The sequence below is a fragment of the Macaca nemestrina genome, chromosome 17 (assembly GCF_043159975.1).
Source record: "Macaca nemestrina isolate mMacNem1 chromosome 17, mMacNem.hap1, whole genome shotgun sequence".
Taxonomy (NCBI): Eukaryota; Metazoa; Chordata; class Mammalia; order Primates; family Cercopithecidae; genus Macaca; species Macaca nemestrina.
In genome coordinates this window covers 89321927-89347544 of record NC_092141.1, presented here as the reverse complement: position 1 = coordinate 89347544, position 25618 = coordinate 89321927, and the positions used below count along the sequence as shown (strand labels likewise).

Sequence of the window (25618 nt, the reverse complement as noted above, 5' to 3'; positions counted from 1 at the left end):
TTGTGCTCCTCAATGGGCCTGCCCCGGTGCAACTAAGGGTGAGGCCAGCTGAACTGTCCATTCCTTCTTTTCTCTTAAGCCACGGGGGTCTTGCTGTGTTGCCCAGGCTGGTCTCAAACCCCTGGCCTCAAACGATCCTCCTGCCTCTGCTTCCCAAGTAGCTGGGATTACAGGAAACAGCCCCTGTACCCAGTGGACCTTTCCATTTCAACAAAGAGTTCTGTGCGCAATGCCATTCCCTTCAGATGACCAATGGCCAAAGCCAGTTTCTTGTTGAGATCTGAGCCGCAAAATGAAATATGGCATCCAATGCTTCAAAAAGGTCCAGAAATCACTTTTACTTTAAGTGTTAAAGGCACAAAGTTAATTCTAAGAGCGTCAGACTTCCCCTACAAATACTTACAAAAACATCCAATAAATAGGAATAAAAGCATTTACCTACTGTTATTTCCTTCGAACTTGAAATAAATTCAAATTGTATAATTCAAAATTAATGATGACTAAAACATGTCTACAAACACAGGCTTCAAAGGTGTCCTTTTATAGCTTGTTAATGCTCCATTATTTACACTTCTCACATTTCACTTTTTTTGTGGGGAGGACAGGCTCTCGCTCTGGCCCCCAGGCTGGACTGCAGTGGTGGGATCCCAGTTCACTGCAGCCCTGACTTCCCAGGCTCAAGTGATTCTCCCACCTCAGCCTTCTGAGCAGCTGGGACTAGAGGTGCGCTGTGGAAGGCTAATTATTTTATTTTTTTAGTAATGAGGTCTTGCTCTGTTGCCCGGGCCCATTCCGCTATTTTTGTAATGTTATTAGCCTTTTCGCTTTGTCTCTCTTCAGTTTCCCTAATCCCCACTTGGGAGAATAAGGCGGGGGAAGAATTGTTCTTATTTTTATTTCTATATTGATTACGATACTATACTGTTTTCAAGGAAGAAATTCTCTAGGACCTCCTACGTTTTGGGTTTTTTACATAGTTTCTGAAAAAAATACTAAAAACGTACTTAGCTGAGGCAATGAGCTGGGCACTATGGATTCCATCTTCAAAATCTGTCTGAATAATGAGGATTTTACATTTGGCTGTATTCGTTAAACAGTTTCTGAAAGAAAAGGGAGGTTATTCAAGCGAGTTCTCTGTCTTAAAAAATGGGTAACAAAATTCCCCCAAGTGATGAGAAACATAAAGGCTACAAAGAAACAGCGACTCAGGTGGGATTTTCTTCTGTAAGAACAGATAGTCCAGGGGAGAAAACCCAATGAATGTCTCCTAACGAGGTCCGAGGACGATGCTTTCGGAGGAAGCATGTCAGGCCAGACACCGCGTTGCAGAAGATGACGCAGATGAGAGGGACACTGGGAGAAATTTAACAAGGATCCATTTCACAGTCACGTGACTGCGGCACTCATTAACCAGCGCTGGCACCACTGCCAGGCAGAAGCCACACGGCCACGGCTGGGGAGGGAGAGGGCAGGGAAGGCAGGGAACCTCACCGGACTTCTTTGAGGAATGAGATCTCCATGTCAAACCGCTGCAGCCACAGGAGTGTGAGTTTCGAAGCCCTGCCTGTGACTTCTGATTCTAAAATTTCACAGTCATGACTTGTTAGCAGCCTGGAGAAAGTGGTGATCTACAAAGTTAGGAAATGCAAATTACTTGCCAGAATTCAAGGAAAGGTTGCAAGTCTGCTGCTGGGTTTAGACAGATCCCAGAAACTTGCTGATGTTCAGCGCAGTGCAGTTGCCACGCGACGGCACAGAATCCAAACCCAAAGGAGTTTCCCAAAACAAGGCAGCACTGGGGCCAGGAGGCCCTACAGGGCCAAAGGCTTTGGAGAGACGACCCCACCCTGCCCTGAGGGTGCCTTCTTCTCCTCCCCAGAGGCCCATGCCTCTGCCTGCTTGGTCACTACTTGAGATTCCCATGATCCCTTAGGGCTCAGCACAAATGCCATTTTCTGTTATAATCCGACTTCATGCTTTCAGATGGAGTTCGTGGTTGGTACCGCCCCTTCCCCCAGATGTCATTCTCCTGCCCCACAGGCCACTCCCCCATCACAGTGCAAGCGGAAAAGTTCCTCAAGACCTGCCTCCCAGCCTAGCCTCACCACTGAGCTCAGATTCCTACGTCCAACTGCACGATGCATCAAAACCTGTCCCCAGTGGACATCATCACTGGCCCCCCAAAACCTGCTGTCCATTCCTGGGTTATCTGTCATGATGCAGCAATGTCCACTCATCTAAGAATGAGTCCAGGGAGCCACCGTGGACCCCTCCGCCCCCCACACCCTTGCTCGGTGGTAGTGTTGGCCCTGCCAAATGGCCTCCTAAGTACCTCTCGGTTCCATCTGCTCCTCTCCTTTGTACCGTTCCAGCAGCCTCCCCACTGGCCTGTCTTTCCCACGACAGCCTTTCATCAGACTCCCTTCACCCAGCTAGGGAGACACACGTGCCTCCAGCGCCCGCTCCGTAGGGCTGAGATGTGGCTCCGCAGGGCCACTGAGGCCCTCCAGCAGTTCTCTCTGACTGCACCGCATCGCCCCATCTCAGCACTCACAGCCTGGAACCCTAAGCGCTGTCAGCGGCTCTGCCCACAGAAGGCCCTCAGCCTACAGTCCCTTCCCCGCCATTCTTCCCCATCAGCGAGGGGCCTCTCCTAGGGAACATCTCATCCGAGCTGGCATCCTGGTCTGCAGTGCTCCCTGCTGCCTCTAAGCACAGCATTTATCATATGATATTGATGGCATCTGATCATGTACTGGTCTCTCCACACTCCCTAATGCTAACAAAGGACAAGAGCTGCAGAGTCATCTCTGCATCCCCAGTGCCCTCGGCCCGGTCCTGGAACATGGTACTTCATTTGTTGGTGTGAACATCGTGTGTGGTGCTGTTACCGGCATGGCGCACTGCACAGACCCAGGCACTCAGCACCTGGTTAACTGGACCTACATAGATACTTGGCTCTCCCCACACTTACCACGGAGGAGAGCCCAGCGTCTCAGCATCTGCCTGCAGGATCCCTAGCCACTGCTGGGGGAGGAATCTTGAATCCTGACGCTAGGGATTTAGGACTCTCGGGTGACAGAGGATAGGGTACGAGTGCAGAAAGACAATCACCTCTGTGAAGATGGCATGGCGCTCCAGGTCTGTCGTGTGCAGGTGCATCTGAAGGAAATCTGCAAAGGAGTTGTGCCTCTGTCTGTAGAAGTACTCCTGTGACAGCGACTTCCCTGGGAACGAGCCCAGCGAGGAGGCGCTCAGCCGGACCACGGCATCGGGCGTAGCGCAGTTCAGCAGGATCAGTCTGGCCTCCTCAGCCACCTTCTGGTAAAGTTCCTCCGTCAAGGCCTCTCTATGACCCTGCCTCTCTATGACCTGCAGCACCACAGAGGCGCAGGCGTCCGAGTGGTAGCCGATGAAGACGTCAGAGGGGCTGTACTTGTGCCTGTTCAGGAAATGCTCTGCTTTGACATCGATGAACTTCTCCACCCACGCACGGAGCTCCTCCACGACGCTCTTCTGCCATTTCTCCAGCACCGTGTTGATGTCCAGATAGTGCTTCTCCAGCCGGTTAATGAGGGGGATGGGAAAGTGTTTGTACACGATGTCTTTCTCTTCAATGACGATCAGGCGGAAGTTGGGGTGAACCCGACATTTGACGCGGTGGGTCCCCAGACCGAGGTCCACGTACTTCTGGCCGCCGAGGTGGACGTAGTACTGGTTGAGCGCGTCGTAGAGGCTCTCGTAGAGGTTCTGCAGGTTGAGGAGCACCACCATCTTGCCTGTTTCCATGCAGATCTTCACACGATTGATGTTTCTGCAGATCTGGGTGTACTCCTGGTCCTTGGGGAAACCAGAACCAAAAATGATCTCCGGCTGCTGGTCCTCCTTGAAGAACGTCTGCTGCAGGATCTGCAGTGCCACGTAGTTTTTGGTCAGCAAGAGTAAGTAGCGGGACTCAGCATCTTCCAGCTGTCCACCCGGGACCTTCTGAGAAGGCCCAAAGATGTTCTGTTTGATCAGCTGCAGGGGACTCACTTCCTCTGAGCACTTGGCCTCAGGCAAATTGGCCAGGAAGATGTCTAACGCGTGGATGTCATCCTTGCCACTGAAGTTCCTAAGGACAGCCTGTGCAATGTCTTGCGGGGAAGGCTTTCTATTTGAAGCCTTCGCTGCAGCAAAGACCATTTTGATGAGGCTGTAGTAGTCACGAAGCCCGAAGAATTCCTTGTCCTGGTTCTCACACACCGTTTCGTAGGCTTTGGCAAAGGACGCAAAGTACCCTTGGATTCGGTCCTGGATGAGGCTGTCTGAGGAGCAGATGCCCTTGGCACTGTCTATGAGCTCTCGCTTGTTGGGGCTGCCGCGTGACACGAAAATGCCCCGGTTCATCTTGGCAGGGTCAAGGGCCCAGTTGGAGATGCCCACAAAGCCAACCTTTTTGTGGGGGGCGGGATCGTCTTCAATGCATCCGTCTTCCAGCAGCGGGTGCAGAGTCTTCAGGGGCATTTTGGGCGAGTCTTCCGCCAGCCCCACCTCATCTAACACCACCACGGAGACATACTGCTGCAGGTCCTTCCCCTGCTGAAAGCGGGCACACTGCCGGAAGGTGCCAATGATGCCCTGTGGGGTGGAGTGCGGGCTGCACTGGAACGACACCAGGTGGACCTGCTTCAGGCTGCGGAAGAGATCTGAGTAGGCGGCCGGGCCCTGCATGGCGTCGGCCACGATGGTCTTGGCGAGGGACTTGGAGCTGCCGGGCTTCCCCACCAGGAAGAGGGGAATCTTCAGCTCGATGCAGATGACCATCATGAAGACGTTCTCCTTCAAGGCCAAGTTCTTGGCGATGGTTTTCCTCAGAGGTACGCCGTCCAGAAAAAGATCCTGTGCCCGCGTTATTTCGTCCAGAAGCAGCCTGCTGTCGTCATATGGTTTCGGAAAGAACCTGGCGATGGCCTTCCGATATGAGTCTTTCTTTTCTAAAGAGGCGTGGTAACACACCCCGATGGCCAGCATCAACGACCAGAGGACGGGATCTCTCTCAAGTTGATTTTTGCTGACGCTGGACTTGGAGAGAAAGGAACTCAGCTGCGCTAAGAGCATCGCACTGTGCTCGTGGAACCATCTGAAAACTTTCACACAGCGCTCCACGTCCCTGAGGCTGACAAAGCCACACTCATCTTCTCTTTTCCTCATGAAACCCTGAGAGGCGCAGAGGACTTCTGTGATCACGCGAGTCTCGTTTTCATCTAGGCTGATGGAGTCAACCAGTCTCTGGACAATCTGCTGGATGTAGAGCTTTTCAGCAGCGTCACTCAGTTGTCCAAAGTCCCACACCAGAGGAATCAGGCTCGGGGGCAGAGCGTGGACTCGGTACACCAGCTGCCTCAGAGGAATGGAGCCCAGCTTGTCGGCCGTCTCCTCCGCACTCACCCTGTAGCCCAAACCAGCTGACTCCAAACGGCAGATCATCTCCTCAGAGTGCTTCCGGTACGGGTTGCAGGCGGCTATAATATGCAGGCCAGAGTCCCTAGCCAGGGGCTGGCCGTCCACCGTACGATCACACAGGACTTCTTTGATACAGCTTACAGCTTCCGTGGTGTTGGCTTCATCAAAAAACAAGATGGTGTCCAACTGATGTTGATCCTTATTGGCGAAGGCCACATTTTCAGCCTCCCTGACTCTGGAGTAGATCATGTCTGCGGTTGTTCCTCCATGCACCTTGACCAGCTTGATGGTGTCAGCATCGGCACCAGCACGCCGCAGGTCGCTAAGGAATTTAATAAGCCTGGTTTTGCCACAGCCAGTTTCTCCCATGATGATAACCGGGATCCCACACCGGAACCGCATCTCAATGGCAAGGATCTTAAGCATATTGTCTGTCGTGAGCTCATACGTTTCGTCCGGGTCAATGGCCCAGCGGATCCCTAAGGTCAGGCAGAGCCTCTCAAGTTTCTCGTGTCTGGGCAGTTTATCAAAGTCGACATTGAAGGGCACCCTCTGGAGCAGCAGCCCCTGATACAGGTCCATGGTCATGACATCTCTCTTGATGACCTTCCCAGTCAAGTGATTGATGGCGTCGACACTGCCCTTGCTGTTGGGCTGCAGATAGAAGCCGATGAACGTCATGGTGGTGCGGTCGTCATTGAAGAAAACGTATGGGTGAGGCTCCGACTCCCACCTCTTCCGGAGAGAGAAGGGTGCTAGATCTTCTTCCTTAACCCCATCCATGGTGACCATGTGCTTCCCCGGGCTTTGGTCAGAGGTATGGAGTGTTGGTGTGGCAAAATCTCTTGCCATAAAGATCATGAAGGTCACCACAAAGTTCTTGAAGCCTCTCAGTGTGTCGCCAATAAAACTCGGATTGCAGAAGAGAGACGCCTCGCAATCTCTGAGCTGATAATTCAGGAACCGAGCAAAGTTCCGAAGCTCTGACCAGGATGGGTTTATTACTCCGCAGTAAATCAGGAAATGCTGGAGGCATTCCTCCGGGGTGCCTTCGACAGAGCCTTCCTGATACTCAAACATGTCTAGGTCTTGGTTTTGATGGAATCGTCTTAAATATTGGTAAGGTCTTTGGAAAGTTTCGCTGCAGAACTCCCACTGATCCATCCCAGGCTCTGTGTCACTCCTCTGAGGACTCAGCTCCATGTCTATCACCTCTTTGGGAGGCCTGCAGGTGACTTTTGGGAAGATGTCAAGAAAACTGAACTGGGGGACACGTGTACGCTGGAAAGGAGAGACATGAATGAAATGGTTACAAGAAAACTTTCTAAGAAATGCTTTTGTGTCTTAACCCTCCACGTTATCTATATTGGATGGACCTTTATGAAAAATGCACTGAAAATATGTAGTTTTCTGTATACTCTTTTTTTACACAGAATATCTTTCGCACATTAAGTACGGCATTGTTGTGGGAGCTGCATTCTGAGCCAGGAAATCACTTTCTAGCCCAGCTTCCTAAAACTAAGTTTCTCCACTAAGCATACATGTGTATGTATGGGAGTGAACATAAAACTCTCTTTTGCTAAGAAATTTTTACGACAAACATCTCCTTCCCATCTTAGCTGGCATTAGGAAAGATGACTTCTTTCAGCAGATGAATTTACTACATTCAGAGTGCAGCTGGGATTCAGACCGGGCATACAGCATGAAGCCTGAATTGAACAGACAAATTGAAGACACTGCTAATTAACAGAAGAGTACTTTTATCCCAGACATGATTAAAACATGAGTTTAAAGATGGGCTTTTCTTTACTAACACCACACTCAGCTGCTGCAGTATGCAAGGCAAAGCTATGGAGTCACCTAAACACATCGCTACATTTCAGTAAGACCAGAGGGACCCCAGGACCCCCAACACCAGGTGAAAATGCCCCACAGTACAGACCAGCTTTGAAGACCTCCTCGACGGCACTGACGTCCTCCTTTCCAGGATTTCAATGATATACAAATGGCAGGGGTTCCGAAGCCACATTTTCCCGTTTATATCCATTAAGTATTGTAAAATGAGGAGCTTGAAAAGAAACACCCAAATTCCAGTCTGCACCTAAGGACAGAATAGCACGAGGTGTAAACACACAACACGATGGTGAGTTCTCCCAACTCCAAGGACCCCCCTTATTTTGCTCTTTGTCACGATGATCTTGATGGTCGACATCAACAGTTCAGCCAGCAACGGCCCACGTCTCCGAGGGCAGCCCCGTAAGATCCTAATACTGTATTTCCCTGTACCCTTTCTATGTCTAGACACACAAACACGCCGTTTTACAACTGCCTTCAGGATTCAGAACAGCCATATGCAGCCTAGGAGCCGCCGTGTGTCCCACGAAGCCCGTGTGTGTGGTGGGCTTTACGTCTAGGTTTGTGTAAGCGCACACCGTGACGCTCACACAGGAGGAAATTGCCTGACAACACACGTCTCAGAGCGTGTTCCCGCTGTTGAGCTTCATAGGACTGTGCGTGTGGAAACGAGGAATTCTTATACATGGGAAGGAGTCACGCAGGGACTTGGGGACCACGTCTTTACTGATGTGGCCATCAGCTGATGCTGGAGGGCACTTACTGAGGAGGTCACGTCCAAATGAAAGAGCACGGGGACCTTCTGATACTGCGCGTCCAGGAAGGGCAGGAGGGCACCCAGGACTTGGCTCTCATCCACCTGAGGGTCGATCAGTCGAATCGTTTTCAGAGGCACCTTTTTCCTGTTTAACTGTATCTTTAGCTTGTCGTGCAACCTCTTCACGTAGAGAGACTTTCCTGTAACATTAAAATATAGAAATTAGGGCTGGGCGCGGCAGCTCACACCTGTAACCTGGCACTTTGGGAGGCCGAGGCAGGGGACTCACTTGAGGTCAGGAGTTCGAAACCAGCCTGGCCAACATAGTGAAATCCCGTCCCTACTGAAAAAACAAAAAAATTAGCCAGGCTGGCCGGGCGCGGTGGCTCAAACCTGTAATCCCAGCACTTTGGGAGGCCGAGACGGGCGGATCACGAGGTCAGGAGATCGAGACCATCCTGGCTAACACGGTGAAACCCCGTCTCTATTAAGAAATACAAAAAACTAGCCGGGCGAGGTGGCGGGCGCCTGTAGTCCCAACTACTCGGGAGGCTGAGGCTGGAGAATGGCGTGAACCTGGGAGGCGGAGCTTGCAGTGAGCTGAGATCCGGCCACTGCACTCCAGCCTGGGTGACAGAGCGAGACTCCGTCTCAAAAAAAAAAAAAAAAAAAAAAAAAATCAGCCAGGCGTGGTGGCGGGCACCTGTAATCCCAGCTACTCAGGAGGCTGAGGCAGGAGAATAGCTTGAACTCAGGAGGCAGAGGTTGTAGTGAGCAGAGATCACGCCACTGTACTCCAGCCTGGGCGACAGAGCGAGACTCTGTCTAAAAAAATAAATAAATAAATTATATATATATATATAAAATATATATTTATATATACTTGTATATATAATTTATATAAATATATAAATATATATTATATATAAATAAATATAAATATAAATATATATAAATATATAAATATTATATTTATATATTTGTATATATAATTTATATAAATATAAATATATATTATATGTAAACAAATATATGTAAATATAATATATTATATATAAAATATATTATATATTATATATAAAATATATTATATGGCCGGGCACGGTGGCTCAAGCCTGTAATCCCAGCACTTTGGGAGGCCGAGACGGGCGGATCACGAGGTCAGGAGATCGAGACCATCCTGGCTAACCCGGTGAAACCCCGTCTCTACTAAAAAATACAAAAAACTAGCCGGGCGAGGCAGCGGGCGCCTGTAGTCCCAGCTACTCGGGAGGCTGAGGCAGGAGAATGGCGTGAACCCGGGAGGCGGAGCTTGCAGTGAGCTGAGATCCGGCCACTGCACTCCAGCCTGGGCGACAGAGTGAGACTCCGTCTCAAAAAAAAAAAAAAAATATATATATATATATATAATATAATATATATTATATATAATATATAAATATAAATAAATATATATTATATATAAATATATACAAATTTATATATAATATATAAATATATTAAAAATACATATATTTATATATTATATAAAAATATATAAATATATATATTTTTATATATTATATTTAAATATATTATATACAAATATATATATAAATTTATATATATTATATATAAATTAGGTCCCAGGGCTAGGACAAAAAGAGAATCTAGAAAGATCCACTAGAAGTTAACTTCTCTTTGTATAAAATTCAAAACTGCTGCAACATCACATCAGATTGAAGAATACGCTCTCGAATCTTCACATTTCCCAGGCGTTACCTACTCATTCTCCTGACCACCTCCTGCCTCCACATGACAGCAGGCAAAGCACCGTCCTGCGCCACTTAACACTAGGAACACATTCTGGAAAACGCACTGTGAAATGACTCTGTCGCTGTGAACACCACACAGTGTGCGTGCAGAAACCCAGACACTACAGCCGACCACACACCTGAGCTAGGTGGAATAGCCCATTGTCCCTGGGCTGCAAACCATGACAGCATAGAGGCATCCTACGTACAGTGGGGAGCTGTGACACAGGGGCAAATATCTGAATATCTGAACGTATTCAGGCCAAGCAGGGTGGCTCGGGCCTGTAATGCCAGCACTGTGGGAGGCCGAGGCAGTTGATCACTCAAGGTCAGGAGTTTGAGACCAGCCTGGTCAACATGGCAAAACCCCATCTCTACTAAAAACTAGTCAGGTGTGGTGGCAGGTGCCTGTAATCCCAGCTACTCGGGAGGCTGAGGCAGGAGAATCACTTGAACCTAGGAGGCAAAGGCCACAGTGAGCCAAGATCATGCCACCGCACTCCAGCCTGAGTGACAGAGTAAGACTCCATCTCAAAAATAAAAATAAAAACATCTAAATGTAGAAAAGGTACAGTAAAAATATGGTATTATAATCTTTTGTTCTTTCTTTCTTTCTTTCCCTTTTTTTAAAAGACCAAGGTCTTGCCCTGTTGCCTAGGCTGGAGTGCAGCAGCACAACTGCAGCTCACCACAGCCTCGACCTCTTGGGCTCAAGTGATCCTCCCGCCTCGGCCTTCCTAGCTGGGATCCCTAGCTGGGATCACAAGCACACACCACCATGCCTGGCTAATTTTTAAAGTACAGTTTTATAATTTTATGGGATTGTGGTCATATATGTGGTCTGCTGTTGACTGAAATTCCATTATGCGTCACATGACTAGCTAATGAAAGTCACAGCAAAAGCAGAGGTTTCATCAGGGAGGGGAAGAGTAATGTTCATCCCAACAGGATGGGGTACTGCTGATAGGATAAAGTCAACAGAACAGAAGCTACTATTTCTTTTTAAGGGAAACAAGATGGCACACGAAGGGTGGGTCAAGAGACACGGCTTTCTTTTCAAGTAGAGCAGTTCTACCCTCCTCGCTCACATGACCAACATCAACCCCAAAGAGGCCAGTGGCATTTAAGGGGAGAAGAAGTAAACTTCAGGCCGGGCGCGGTGGCTCACACCTGTAATCCCAGCACTTTGGGAGGCTGAGGCGGGTGGATCACCTGAGGTCAGGAGTTTGAGACCAGACAAGCCAACATGGTAAAATCCTGTCTCTACTAAAAATACAAAAACTAGGCCGGGCACGGTGGCTCATGCCTGTAATCCCAGCACTTTGGGAGGCTGAGGAGGGCGGATCATGAGGTCAAAAGATCGAGACCATCCTGGCCAGCACGGTGAAGCCCCATATTTACTAAAAATAAAAAAATTAGCTGGGTGAACTGGCGTGTGCCTGTAGTCCCAGCTACTCGGGAGGCTGAGGCAAGAAAATCACTTGAATCTGAGAGGTGCAGATCACGCCACTGTACTCCAGCCTGGGTGACAGAGTGAGACTCTGTCTCAAAAAAAAAAAAAAAGCAAAAATTAGCCAGGCATGGTGGTGGGCACCTGTAATCCTAGATACTCAGGAGGCTGAAGCAGGGTAATCACTTGAACCCAGAAAACGGAGGTTGCAGTGAGCTGAGATCACGCCACTGCACTCCAGCCTGCTGACAGAGCAAGACGCCATCTCATAAGAAAAAAAGTACACTGCAGAGATGTTTGCTGAGAGGAGGAAGGGAATGGGGCGCCCAGGGAATGCCCACTGTGGGAGACCAGGTGACCAGGGTGCCTGGTTCTGACACAGACCCTGATTGACACCCACAGATGAATCACACCCTCCCTGAGCCTCGGTTTCTCCACCCTCAGACAGGCTTCATGTGCTGGAGGGGGAAGGGCCCCGGGCAGTCCCTGGGAGACGGGGCCCGCCCACCCTGCCGCTCTCCTTACCAACACCTGCTCGCTCGGAGGCCACGATCCCAACACACAGGCGGTCCTTGAACACGGCCGCCGCCGACAGGCTCTGCTTCGGGACCCGGTAGTGATCTGCCAGGTAGGCTTGGATGGCCTCGAGGGGTGCCTGGGGGGTGATGAAGACCTTGTGCTGGCTGAAGGCAGAGGGGAGGTAGCAGTGCTCCCAGTCCCCATCGCAGACCATGACGAGCTGGTAGTCTTCGCGGTGCTGCTGCGTGCACAGTTTCTGGAAGAGCTCCTCGGCTTGACGCGCCACCTCGTAGCTCAGCTGATCTGCGAACAGCAGGCTGTAGACCTTGTGCCCCGGGGAGCCCGGGGTCAGGCAGCGGCGCAGCAGCAGTGCCACCTCCTCAAAGGTGGTTGCCGGGGTGCAGAGCAGCACCTCATCGTAGGTGGGCAGGGGCTGGCTCGGGGTTTGCATGTAGACAGCCAGGGCGGCTGGCAACACCTCCGAGTGGCCACACACAACCAAGTTGGGCTGGCCGACTTGCAGACCTCTCGGGAGATGCCGCTCCACGGGAGACCCACCCATCCCCGCCAGGTGAGCCAGACAGCGGCCAAGGGTCTCTAGGTCGAGGCAGTCGGGCAGGAAGGCAGGAAGGCACTCCATGGACTGCTCCATGATGACCCTTAGCTTGTCCGCCAGGCTGAACTCCGAGAAGAGCATCAGTGGGAGCTCTTCCGTGACTGTCCTCACACGGTACCTGGCGGCCTCACTCTCGCACCCCACAGAGGCCCTTAAGACATCCATCAGGGTGCAGTTGCTTTTGATGAAGGACAGCATCGTTAGAGCAGCGTCACTGGGAGGCTGCTTCCTGAGCTCAGTGCTCAGGGAAACCAGCTGCTCTGCCGTGTAGAAGTTCAGGTAGAAGTGCTCCGTCCGCTTCTGGGTCACGAATTTCTTCCAGCTGTCAAGGAAGTGCTCCATCTGCCTGCAGAGGGCTGCCAGCAGCTCAGTGACATCTCCACCCTCCACCAGCTCCGTCACCAGCTCCAAGCCAAAGTTCATTCGGATGGACACACCCTGCTTGGGGGAGCAGTAGGCCTTGGCGGTCCAGGTCCTGAACAGCATATTCCCAGCAGAGCGCAGGTCGATGAAGGCCTGGCTGAGCCTCTGCACGCTGCAGAAGACCTGGAGACGAAGAACCACGAGGTTGGCTCACAGAGCCACGTGAGAGGGCGACACGCTGCTCTGCAACAGCACACAGGCCTCCCTGTCCACGGGCCCACTGCATGATCTGCGCTCACAAGGCCGCCCTCCTCATCTACACAACCCACCCGAGAAGATGGCTCTCTATGAGGAAAAGAGTCATTGTAGAGATAAACAGTATCATTTGTTTTAATTTGTTTTAATTTTTTTTTTTTGAGATGGAGTCTCGCACTGTCGCCCAGTGGAGTGCAGTGACGCGATCTCGGCTCCCTGCCCGCTCCGCCTCCTGGGTTCACGCCATTCTCCTGCCTCAGCCTCCCAAGTAGCTGGGACCACAGGCACCCGCCACCACGCCCAGCTAAATTTTTTGTATTTTTAGTAGAGATGGGGTTTCACCGTGTTAGCCAAGATGGTCTCGATCTCCTGAACTCGTGATCCGCCCACCCCAGCCTCCCAAAGTGCTGTGATTACAGGCGTGAGCCACCGCACCCGGCCTAATTATTATTTTTATTAAGATGGAGTCTCACTCTGTCGCCCAGGCTGGAGTGCGATGGCGTGATCTCGGCTCACTGCAAGCTGCTCTGCCTCCCGGGTTCACGCCATTCTCCTGCCTCAGTCTCCTGAGCAGCTGGGATTACTGGCACCTGTCACCATGCATTTTTGTATTTTTGGTAGAGACGGGGTTTCACCATATGGGCCAGGCTGGTCTCAAACTCCTGACCTCAAGTGATAGGCCCGCCTCGGGCTCCCAAAGTGCTGGGATTACAGGTGTGAGCCAAAAGTGCTGGGATTACAGGTGTGAGCCATGGTGCCCAGGCTGTTTTAATTTTTTTTAATTATCTTTTCTTAATTGGGAAAAAAAAAACTTCATACTTTTTGAGACAGGGTCTCGCTATGTTGCCCAGGCTGGTCATGAACTTCTGGGCTAAAATGATCCTCTCACCTTGGCCTCCCAAAGTGCTGGGATTACAGGTGTGAGCCAAAAGTGCTGGGATTACAGGTGTGAGCCAAAAGTGCTGGGATTACAGGTGTGAGCCACCGCGCCCGGCAGAGATAAAGGATACCATTTGTAAAGTACAAATCAACTTTAAAGAAAGCACCCATAATAAAATTGAGAGACTGTTACATAAACCAGTACACCATTCTCCATATGATTACTTCTGTTCTGTCCATCTAAATCTTAGTTATTTGGATTCTTGCCGATTTACAGAGTGAGAGAGGCAATTCAAGTGTCTTTCTAAGGGCTATCTGCTGGTGACCGACCTCCTTCTCAGCGCAGTGGACAGGCTGCCAGCTTGCAGTGTTCATCCTGCAGGTCGTAAGGAGGGACTAACCCAGGGGCCCGCCCACCTTAAGACCTCTCTCTGGGGCCACAGACTGGAGTTCCATGCACCCTGCAAATGTGCCAGCTCTCCTCTCCATGGGCCTAAGAGCAGAGCCCTTCTTATCAGGCAAATCCCAAGTCAAACCCTTTCCGTGTTCTTGGGGGTACCCAGCCCCCACGGATGAGATGACGCCACCAGCTTAGCGCCGCTGCAAAGATGCGCCCTCACCTCTGAAAACCTCTCCACTTCCGTGTTGTTATGATCCTTCTTGCCAGACATCAGCATCAACTTGTTCAAAAGCTCCTTCAGCTCCTCTAAACAGTACTCCCGTGGCTCCTCGTGGCTGCCAGGGCTCCCAGGAAGGACCAAGTGCAGAACCGTGTCTGGGGAAATCTGTGAAGAGCACAGGTGAGAAGTCGCTTTCCTGGGGGCAGAGGCCCTGGACTGGCAGCAGCCCGCAGACAGGCGGCAGCTGCACCGAGGGGTGGGGACCGCTCACCTTTTGGCCACCTTTGGGTGCGTGGATCACATACATGCCTCTTTGGTTGATGGCCGTGGCCAGGGTCAGGGATGAGAGTTCCACAGACCCATGACTCTCCTTCACAGTCTTCAGCCACTCCAGGTTCCTGGCAGAGTCACACTGTGGGGACAAAAGGAGAGAACACAGGCCACAGTTGGAGAGAGCATCTTGCCCTTCTCCCTCCTGCGGTCAGCCTCCCGCCTCTGCCTCGCTGCACAGCCTTCTCCCCACGCTTCCGCAGGGCTCAGGACGCAGTCACCCACCCAGCGCCCCGGCTGGACCAGGTGCGGTGCCACCCTGACAACGTGATGTGTCACTCAGTGCTGCTTTGTACTCGCTGTTCACCCACATTTCCTCTAGTGCCTGGTGTCCCGGCTGGCACGTGGGGGCACTTGGCTTATATTTGTGGAGGAGTAGAAGGGAATGAGCAGCTGCCCGTCTGCCTCTCCACCAGACGCCATCATTCTGCCAGGTCCCCAGTGCAGAGAACCCTCAGGGAGTGACGCTGGAAGCAATGGCTGTGGGAGTCCCAAGTCCTCAGTGTCCTTCTGTGGCCCCCAAGTACAGTAAGAGGAGTTCAGGAAAAATGACAACAGAGGGTTTTGTTTGGAAACTCTCCTGAGTTTCTAGCAGAAACATGAACATAGCTTTACCTGCCCTTCCATATGTCACTTCTTCCTCCACCCACATGCAGAGCATACCTAGATATGGTATCTAGTTAAGCTGCATAAGTCAATTCAGACCCTGCTACAGGAAGTTTACTTAAATTTAAATGTTTACTTTTTTCTTTCCTTTTCTTGTTTTTTGAGACAGAGTCTCACTTTGTCGCTCAGGCTGGAGTGCAGTGGTGCGATCTCAGCTCACTGCTATCTCCGCCTCCCGAGTTCAAGCAACTCTCCTGTCTCAGCCTCCAGAGTAGCTGGGATTACAGGCGCACACCACCACGCCGGGCTAATTGTAAATGCTTACTTTTTTCTGATAAAATATTATATCAATTATAGAAAATAACAAAAAATAACAGAATAAAATGACAATTACAACCATTCAGAGAAAACTCCTGGCAACATTTCAGCATATTTCCTTTCTGTCTTTTTTCCATATGTGTTTTGCACCTTAGAGATTACTATGTGTCATGTCATTTTGTATCCTGCTTTCTAAGTAACAAGATGGTGAATTTCCATTTAGGAAGAACAGCTTTTCAAATATCATTGAAAATGGCTGTGTACAAACCTACCACCCAGGTGTACCACCGTTTGCAGTCACTCCCCTAATGTTGCTAAGCCACGCTGTATTCAATGTAATCTGCATTAGAGCCAGAATAAGACTCACCAGTTTCCTGGGCAGGTACTGGTCATTGTCCAGAGCCTTCCACAGCTCTTTCAGATGCTTCATGAATGCATCGAAGCCCACCCTGGGGTCCAGCTTAAACAGCAGGGATGCGTAGCCCTGCACGGCGTCATGGAAACAGGCCACCCGGTCCACGTCAATGTCATTCTCCCCCGCTGAGATGGAGGCCAGGTCCACAAACACCTTCAGCTCGTTGATGCCTGGGGAAGAGAAGAGGGGAGGTCAGCGTGGGACTATTCCGTGATAGCACAAGACTCGGTCTTGGGCAGTAATCCTTACTGAAGCTGAAATGGATATTTCATAAATTTTTAAGGTTCTGTCCACTTTCTGCTTTCAGTAAGAGTCCAGAACACCTAATCTTTTGTAGTGTTTTTTTTTTTTTGAGACAGAGTCTCACTCTGTCACCCAGGCTGGAGTGTAGTGACACGATCTCAGCTCACTGCAACCTCCGCCTTCCAGGTTCAAGTGATTTTCCTGCCTCAGCCTCCCGTGTAGCTGGGATTACAGGCGTCCACCACCACGCCTGGCTAATTTTTTGTATTTTTAGTAGAGACAGGGTTTCGCCATGTTGGTCAGGCTGGTCTCCAACTCCTGACCTCAGGTGATCCACCCGCCTTGGCCTCCCAAAATGCTGGGATTACAGGTGTGAGCCACCACGCCCAGCCTATAGTGTTTGTTAATACCACTAAACAATCTCTCGCCGTTCCTCAGTAACTTCGGTGTCCCAGGCACTGTACTGCGCTTTTGTGTACCCTGTTTCCTTCAATCCACACAACAGTACCATTTAAACAAAAAGAAACCAAGGCTCAGCTGTAAATAACATGTTCACAATTAACTACGAAACACTCAGATCATTCCCCTCGGATAAATCACTCATCAAAGGATGTGTATCAGCGTGGACCAAAGAGTCCACCGTTGAAAGCGGGAGCTCTCCCAAGAGAGCCAGAGCCTGCGATCCAGCAGGTGGTGGCCCCCAGACCCCCCAGCACACCTGCACTGCTGCCTGTGCCCCTCCTGCCTCCTCTGCCTCTTCCTCTCTCCTCCGCCAACATCTAAGCCACAGAACTGAAGAGGCTGCCAAGAAATGCACAGCCTCGATGGAGAGGTTGTGAGAAAAATCTGTGGGGCCGGGAGTGGTGGCTCACACCTGTACTTGCTCACACCTGCACTTTGGGAGGCCAAGATGGGTGGATCACCTGAGGTCAGGAGTTTGAGATCAGCCTGGCCAACATGGTGAGACCCCATCTCTACTAAAAATACAAAAAATTAGCTGGGTGTCGTGGCGGGTGCCTGTAACCCCAGCTACTCAGGAGGCTGAGACAGGAAAATCGCTTGAATCCAGGAGGTGGAGGTTGCAGTGAGCCAAGATCACACCACTGAACTCCAGTGTGGGCAACAAGAGTGAAACTCCGTCTAAAAAAAAAAAAAAAAAAAAAAAAGGCTGGCACAGTGCCTCATATCCGTAATCCCAGCACTTTGGGAGGCCGAGGCAGGCGGATCACAAGGTCAGGAGATCAAGACCATCCTGGCTAACACAGTGAAACCCTGTCTGTACTAAAAATACAAAAAATTAGCTGGGCGTGATGGCGAGTGCCTGTAGTCCCAGCTACTCAGGAGGCTGAGTCAGGAGAATGGTGTGAACCTGGGAGGCAGAGGTTGCAGTGAGCCGAGATCACACCACTGCACTCCAGCCTGGAGGACACAGCGAGACTCCGTCTCAAAAAAAAAAAAAAAAAAAAAAAAAAAAAAAAACAACTCTGTGGGCAAGAGCTCCCCTTGTCCTCCAGTAAAAAATATACTGGAAGAAAAAGCTGAAGGGAGGCAAGATTTTAAGGAAAAGGAACCTGAGTCATTTACAGCATCCGAAGTGGCGGGGTGTGGCAAAGTGAGTGGCTTTTACACCAGCACAAGGAGATACTGTACCGATGTGAACTCTGTGAGCAATGCCCATCTCCCTAAAACATGCAGGCAATGTCTTTCTGGCCTTCACATAGCCCTTGGCCAAAGGGAGGTATTGCCGAAGAGTTTAGGAACGCCACACAGTGCGCCATCTGAAAACTTTCTCCAGACTTCCAGGCAACCCCAAAGGCTGATTTTACCTCCAAGAGCCTCCCGGACCCAGCGGATGAACTCCTTCCTCAGGGACAGAGCCTTCAGCCCCTCGCACCGGGCCTCGCTGATGTCCTGGAGCAGCTTTTTGGCCCGGATGAGCTCCTGGTTGATTTGGTCCAGGGTTTCATGGCCAAAATTGTCAAAGTCATCAGTCTGCAAGAAAAAGCTCTACTGTGGACTGGAACTCATGAACCAGAACCCCAGAATCTGTGAGCTGCAAGCACCGACCATCGCAGCAGCCCCACCCTCCCTCAATGCCTAGACTTGCCATGGCTGTGACAACAGGCACACCGAGCTCTTACCCTTGAATTGGATGATCTAACCCCCACGGCTGTTTCTCCCTGATCAAGAGTAACTGTGATTCCTGGGAACCTGACATTCCACTTAGCATTTTATGTGGACTGTAAAATCAGTTCCTCACATAACCCCGCCAGGTAACTACTGTTGCTTTTTCTGCTTTATCAGTAAAGACCCAGAGCAGCTGCTTCCTCAAGGACATGCACTAGGGTTCAAGTGTAAATGGGTGTGAGTCCAGATTTTTTTTTTTTTTTGAGATGGAGTCTCGCTCTGTCGTCCAGGCTGGAGTGCAATGGCACTATCTCGGCTCACTGCAACCTCTGCCTCCCCGGTTCAAGCGATTGTCCTGCCTCAGCCTTTCCAGTAGCTGAGATTACAGGCGCCTGACACCACGCCCGGCTAATTTTTGTATTTTTAGTAGAGACGGGGTTTCACCATGTTGGTCAGGCTGGTCTCAAACTCCTGACCTCAGGTGATCTGCCCACCTCAGCCTCCCAAAGTGCTGGATTACAGGCGTGAGCCCCTGTGCCCGGCTGTGATTCCAGCTTTTATGCTAAATTCTAATCGTTATCTCATTCTACCTGAAAACACAAACAGCGAAAGACTCAGCCGGGCGCGGTGGCTCACGCCTGTAATCCCAGCACTTTGGGAGGCCGAGGCGGGCGGATCACGAGGTCAGGAGATCGAGACCATCCTGGCTAACACGGTGAAACCCTGTCTCTACTAAAAAAAATACCAAAAAAATTAGCCTGGCGAGGTGGCGGGCGCCTGTGGTCCCAGCTACTCAGGAGGCAGAGGCAGGAGAATGGCGTGAACCCAGGAGGCGGAGCTTGCGGTGAGCTGAGATCGCGCCACTGCACTCCAGCCTGGGGGACAGAGCAAGACTCTGTCTCAAAAAATAAAATAAAATAAAATAAAAAGCAAAAGACTCACCTCTTATAAGACTCTAACAGAAACAACTGATTTACGGCTTTTGGGTGGAACTGGGAGACGCAGCTGGGCCGTCGACAAAGTGGTTTTCTTTTTGGCTTCTGTAACCTGAAGAGAGCCTATGACCCTTTACAAATGCCTGGTTATGAAAAGAGGAATGCTGCCCTTTCCTGAGTTCTTGATCTTCATACTGACCCAAGAAAACTCCCTCTGGCTAAGGTAGGGAGTTTATTTATAAACAAAGGTAAAAACAAAGCCCTTGGGATATTCAGGCCTCAAGTACCACACACACAGGAACCCCTGACGGAAGCTCTAAGTCATCCACCCCGCTTTTCAAAGCCACAAAGCCCAAGCTTCCTGAAGAGCCTGAGGCAGGATGCTCCTCCAAACCCCCACAGTCCCTAGCAAATAACTTACAAAATTTAGTAAAGTGTTGAGAACACTGAAGTCACCGGTCAGTCCCAAGCTCTCTTTGACCTGCAAGATGACCTTGGCTGCGTGGACAGCCTGGTGCAGGTGATGGTATTCCTTGATCTGTTCGACTCGCTCCTTGATCCAATCACGTTGGCCCTGGTGGTCCACAGTGCACATGATCTTAAGTTCTGAAGCCAGGTCCGTGTATTTATTCACAAAGTCCTTGAAGATGACATCAATCTCTGCAAGGGTGACCTCTCCTGACTTTAGATCCTGGTACAGTTTAATGAACTTTCTGTAAGAAGGCTGATACAAATAGTCGTACACCTCTTCAAGCTCAAGGATGTGCTTTTCTGATTCTTCTTCGGGCTCGCTCAGCAACTCTGCGGCTTCCTGTTCTTCCCGAGGCTCACTCAGCGGCTCTGCGGCTTTCCGCCAAAAGATCTGGAAGATGTGGCTGTCTCTGAGCAAGTCTATCTTTCCAGCCATTTCTCGGACCTGAGAGCTCAGGTGGTAATGCGTTTCCCTCTGTGAGTTTGAGGAGGTGGGCGGTCTCACCGTCACGGCTTCGTTTAATCTTTTACTGCTGAGGTCTTGTGAGTGTCTTGTTGCAAGTTCTCCAAAGTCCACTTTAGAAACCAAAAGAAAATGTCAGAAGTCAAAGCTCTAATCATGATTCCATTTGATTTCGCCTTCCTAAGACTTACTCTCCTCACTTCTCTGCGTGAACTCAAGAGCACACAGCTGCTAGGATTTCTTTCTTGGGAAGAGTTCACAGGTCTTCCCCTCCCGGCTTGGCCTTGTTAACCAATATTCATGATAAAGAAAGCATCATAACTTCTGGGTAAAGATGGCCATGTGAAAACACGCATCTATTTACTCTCTTTGCCAAACCCCACTCCGATGACAGAATATAAATTGTATTTAAAAAGTCATAAACTAGTTGGGCGCAGTGGCTCACACCTGTAATCCCAGCATGTTGGGACGCTGAGGCAGGAGGATCAGCTGAGGTCAGGAGTTCATGACCAGCCTAGCCAACATGGCGAAACCCAGTCTCTACTAAAAATACAAAAATTAGCCAGGTGTGGTGGAGTACACCTGTAATCCCAGCTACTCAGGAGGCCGAGGCAGGAGAATCACTTGAACCTGGGAGGCGGAGGTTGTAGTGAGCCGAGATTGCGCCACAGCACTCCAGCCTGGGTGACAGAGTGAGACTCCGTCTCAGAAAAATACAAAAAGTCATAAACTGACAAGGACAGGAGGAGGAATAGTGAACAGGATAACAGGAACAGAATTTTAGAAGCTGAGAACGAGCTGCACCCGTGGTAAATGACATATGAGGCCTGACAGCATGGAGTCCTGGGGCCACAGTGGGCAGTGCTGAGAGCTGAGCATTTTATGTCACAGGATTCCCAAAAAGCAGACACACGTTGTGCAGGTCACTGCAAACTGGGAGGTGGTGATGAAATAAGGAAGACTGGGTTCAAAGTCTGTTTAAGACACGGTCCAGGCCGGGCACAGTGGCTCACGCCTGTAATCCCAGCACTTTGGGAGGCTGAGGCGGGTGGATCACTTGAGGTCAGGAGTTCGAGACCAGCCTGGCCAACATGGCAAAATCCTATCTCCACTAAAAATACAAAAAATTAGCCGGACGTGGTGGTGGATGCCTGTAATCCCAGCTACTAGGGAGGCTGAGACACAAGAATCACTTGAACCCAGGAAGCGGAGGTTGCAGTGAGCCGAGACTGCACCACTGTACTCCAGCCTGGACAACAGGGCAAGACTGTGTCTCAAAAAAGAAAAAAAAAGACGTGGTCCATCCAGCACACTGTCACCCCAATGCCCTGACACAGCAGGTGGACCCCCTCCTTCACCCCAGCAGCCAACAGATGCTTTATTTTCTAGAAAAGATAATGCAGAGGGGCGTGTGGACTGGAGGCCACAGATATATGTCAGAAAAAAGGGCATTTCTAGACACATCCCCTTTCTCAGGAAACTAACAGAAGACATGAATTATCCAAACTCAGGGGGAAGGAGGAGGGGGCGTGAAGCACAGGGGACAGAGGGAGGTGGCAGAGAACCACACTGAGAACACAGGCCATAGGAGGACTGCACGTAGGATGCCGAGGCCCGCCAGCCCGCTTCTCTCTCGACTCCCGGAAACCTGGCAGCCAGGCCCACATCCTCCAGACAGGAGACAGAAGACCTCAGGAGACAGGCCAACTTCCAGGCCGAACCACGGCACCCCACGGCAGCACCCCGCAGAGGGCCACCCCACTTTTGAGGGCTTTCTCTTAAACACAGACAAACAAGAATGTCCAGACCTAGGAGGAAAATCAAAATAAATCAACAAGTGAAAGGAACCTGGAGGAAGCAGCACATGATGCAAGGAAAAGCAAAACCTCCAAAACAAAACTGTGGATAACCCAGCAGGGAAGATACTGCAACGTGAACAAGAACAGGATAGAATTTAAAAAGGATCATTCTGAGAAAAAGAATTCCTTTACATTAAATATATATACAGGAAAGCTGACACGAAAATGTTAGCAGAAAGTTTGGTTCTGAATAAATCTCTCAAGACCAGAGCGAAAAACCGGTGGAAAACTGGAGAGAAAAATGATGACAGTTAGATGACCATCCAGGAGGTCCTGTATCCAATCAACAGGAATTCCAGCAAGAGAAGAAAAAATTAAATCATTCAAGGGAATTTCCCAGAACTCAAGGACTTTGACGTCTAGATTTGAAAGACCTACCTATTAATACCCAATAGAGGGGACTGAAAATATTTCATTTTGGGGGGATACAGTCCCACTCTGTCACCCAAGCTGGAGTGTAGTGGCATGATTTCGGCTCACTGCAGCCTTGACCTCCCAGGTTCAAATGATCCTCCTGCCTCAGCCTCCCAAGTAGTTGGGACTACAGGCATGCACCACTGTGTCTGGCTAAATTTTTTTTTTTTTTTTTTAGAGATGGGATCTTGCTGTGTTGCCCAGACTGGTCTTAAACTCCTGGGCTCAAGCAATCCTCCTGCCTTGGCCTGCCGAAGTGCTGAGATTACAGGTGGGAGCCAACAGGCCCCGCCTCCATGGAACATAGATCCAGGCCAAGACATGTTATTATTTCAGAATATGAGTAACAGAAAGAGTTCAAGAGCTTCAAGAAAGAGAAAACAGGTCACATACGAAGGATGTGTAATGGGCACCGCATTGGGTTTCTCCATACATAGCCATGCTGTGGAGGCAGTGACGGCACAGCACATTGAAACTTCAGAAGGAAAATGACTTCCAGTCTGTAATTCTAGACCTAACCAAGTGACTGACCTAGGAAGAGGACATCTTTAGGCATGCAAGGATTCGAGGGTTTAACCTCTTACACCCCCTTTGCTCAGGAAGCCAGTGAGGGTGTGCTCTGCCAACAGAGGAAGCAAGAGAGAGAGGGGGGCGGGGTTGCGGGAACCCCGTCTAACCCAGGCCAGAGGCAAAGGCTCCCTAGGAGGTAGAGGGAGACTCCACCCTACGTCTGCAGCCCAGGGTTTGCAGGTTCCTTCTCAAAGGTCAAACCAGTGATCTTCAAGGAAATTCAGACACTCGGCAGAGATTGGGATGAATTAGAAATGAATACAATGAAAACAGCATATCATTAACACGATGAAAACGGCATTTGACAGGAAATGTAATTCTGTGGAAAACAGAGAGCTTGTGCAAAACGTGGAAAATGATCACGGTTTCTTTCGTGGTTCACTTCTGATCCGTATAGGTCCTGATGATTTAACCCTAAACAATGATGCGACTCCACTGTGAGAAAACAGGGAGCAACAGGAGGTGGAAAGGTGATGTGTGCAGGGCACAGGCCAGAAATGCATGGCTCTAAGCCCTTATCTTCCGCAGCGGGTGTCAGCAGCTCATGCTGATGCCGGAAAAATCAAGGAGACATTTAAGCATGTTATTTGGAAATGTGGACATAAATACCAAAAAGAAGAATCTAAAAGAGGTGAAAGCGATCCCCCAGCAAATGCAAATTAAAAAAAAAAAATTTTAAAGCATTCTCTCCAAAATAAAGGTCTGCTACTGCGATCCATTCTTACTGTGTTCTCCTCTAACCCTTTGAGAGCCCTCAACTTTGTTCACTTCTTAGGAATACCACCTTGTATTAGGTGTTTCACATTCCCACACATCTTCAGGAGACTATCAACACATCTTTTCTCTTTCTCTAGAAATAACAGTTCCTCCATTCTCCAATTCAGTGCTTCCTCCATAGTACATTTGTCATCCTGGGGTGAAACACTTTTTTCCTCTGGAAAACAAGAACAATAATAAAGTAACCCAGTACAGCAAACAGATGCCAGTTTCCATGGCAACGCTTTGAACGTGCCCCACCTTCCCCGCCACCAGGACAAGGACTAGGACAGTTTTGCGCATAGCCACTTTTTCCAGATGGCCATTATTTTATCACTTTCCTGTGATGTTCTTGAGAATTATAAACCACTCCTATCAACTTACGAGCAAGAAGAGATACTCATCATCAAGGCTAAGATGATCATCTCCTTTACAAAAATGCACACGCAAACACATCTTCAAGCTACTTAATGCCTCAGGAGCCTGAAGTGCGTATCTCGACTTGATGCTTACTCAGTTGCCAGATGTCAAGAAACTGATTCTTGTGCTTTATAATCAGCTCCAGTTGTCCAACTAAAATCGTTCCATTTCGGAGGTCACCAGCAATTTTCGTGAACACCGAGTCAGCAGCACCCATCAACTTCTTGCCATCCTCTGTAATATTTGCTAGTATTTCCTCATTGGTTCCTGAACAGATGAACAACATAGTTAAAACAGTGTGCTGTGCTCCCCACCTCCCACCTCATTGCCAATAGCATGGGAATTCCAAATAACCTCTTGTTCTGCCCCCACTTCCTCAAACACAGGCAACAGCTAGCCAGTGTCTCCAGATACGCCAGTCCCTCCACTCCCCTCTGCTTTCCCCCACGACGGTTAGGTCTTGCCCAGATTCATCCCCTGAACAACTTCTTTGTCCATGAAGCAGACTCCCTCAATGGCCAAAATCAGCTGGGAGACACATTTCTCAGGTTAAAACTCATGTCCCCTTCAGCATATGGATGGACTGACTTCCTTTTTTTTTTTTTTTTTTTTTTTTTTGACAGGGTCTCACTCTATCACCCAGGCTTGAGTGCAGTGGCACAACCATAGCCCACTGTAACCTCAATCTCTGACTTTCCTGCCTCAGCCTCCCGAGTAGCTAGGAATACAGGTGCATACCACAAAGGCTGGTAAACTTTCAAACATTTTTGTAGAGACAATGTGAGATAATTTTTTGTCTCACTTTGTCACCCAGACTGGTCTCAAACTCCTGGGCTCAAGACATCCTCCCGCCTTGGCCTCCCAAAGCATTAGGATTATACGCATGAATCCCCTCACCTGGCCTGAATATATTTTTTAAATAGAATACGCAGAATCTTCTTTAAAAAGCCCCCACCCTAGGAATATCTACAGCAGAAGAAACTGCATCGGGGATGTAGACATACCTAGCAAAGCATATCAAGATGGTCTTAGGGAGACATTTTCATAGCATATGCAAAGAGAGAAACAGCCACGTGATAACTTTATACTCTGTAATCTTCATTATCTTGTAAAATCTTGGAATTGATTTTATGACAAATT

General features: G+C 49.6%; 1 protein-coding gene across 4 annotated transcripts in view; it reads right to left on the bottom strand.

The window, feature by feature from the left end:
* The window catches only part of LOC105469385 (ring finger protein 213), a 134065-nt gene that overhangs the window by 42201 nt on the left and 66246 nt on the right, over nucleotides 1–25618 (bottom strand). For all 4 annotated transcript variants that reach the window (XM_071081789.1, XM_071081790.1, XM_071081788.1 and 1 more), the window contains 13 exons: nucleotides 24572–24745; nucleotides 24087–24236; nucleotides 19947–20572; nucleotides 18290–18455; nucleotides 16173–16390; nucleotides 14823–14963; nucleotides 14552–14716; nucleotides 11825–12980; nucleotides 8063–8256; nucleotides 7388–7546; nucleotides 3115–6726; nucleotides 1492–1628; nucleotides 1005–1100 (listed from right to left, as the gene is read on the bottom strand). In XM_071081789.1, coding sequence (XP_070937890.1) covers nucleotides 1005–1100; nucleotides 1492–1628; nucleotides 3115–6726; nucleotides 7388–7546; nucleotides 8063–8256; nucleotides 11825–12980; nucleotides 14552–14716; nucleotides 14823–14963; nucleotides 16173–16390; nucleotides 18290–18455; nucleotides 19947–20572; nucleotides 24087–24236; nucleotides 24572–24745 — 6994 coding nt within the window. The remainder of the gene's footprint in view (nucleotides 1–1004; nucleotides 1101–1491; nucleotides 1629–3114; nucleotides 6727–7387; nucleotides 7547–8062; nucleotides 8257–11824; nucleotides 12981–14551; nucleotides 14717–14822; nucleotides 14964–16172; nucleotides 16391–18289; nucleotides 18456–19946; nucleotides 20573–24086; nucleotides 24237–24571; nucleotides 24746–25618) is intronic.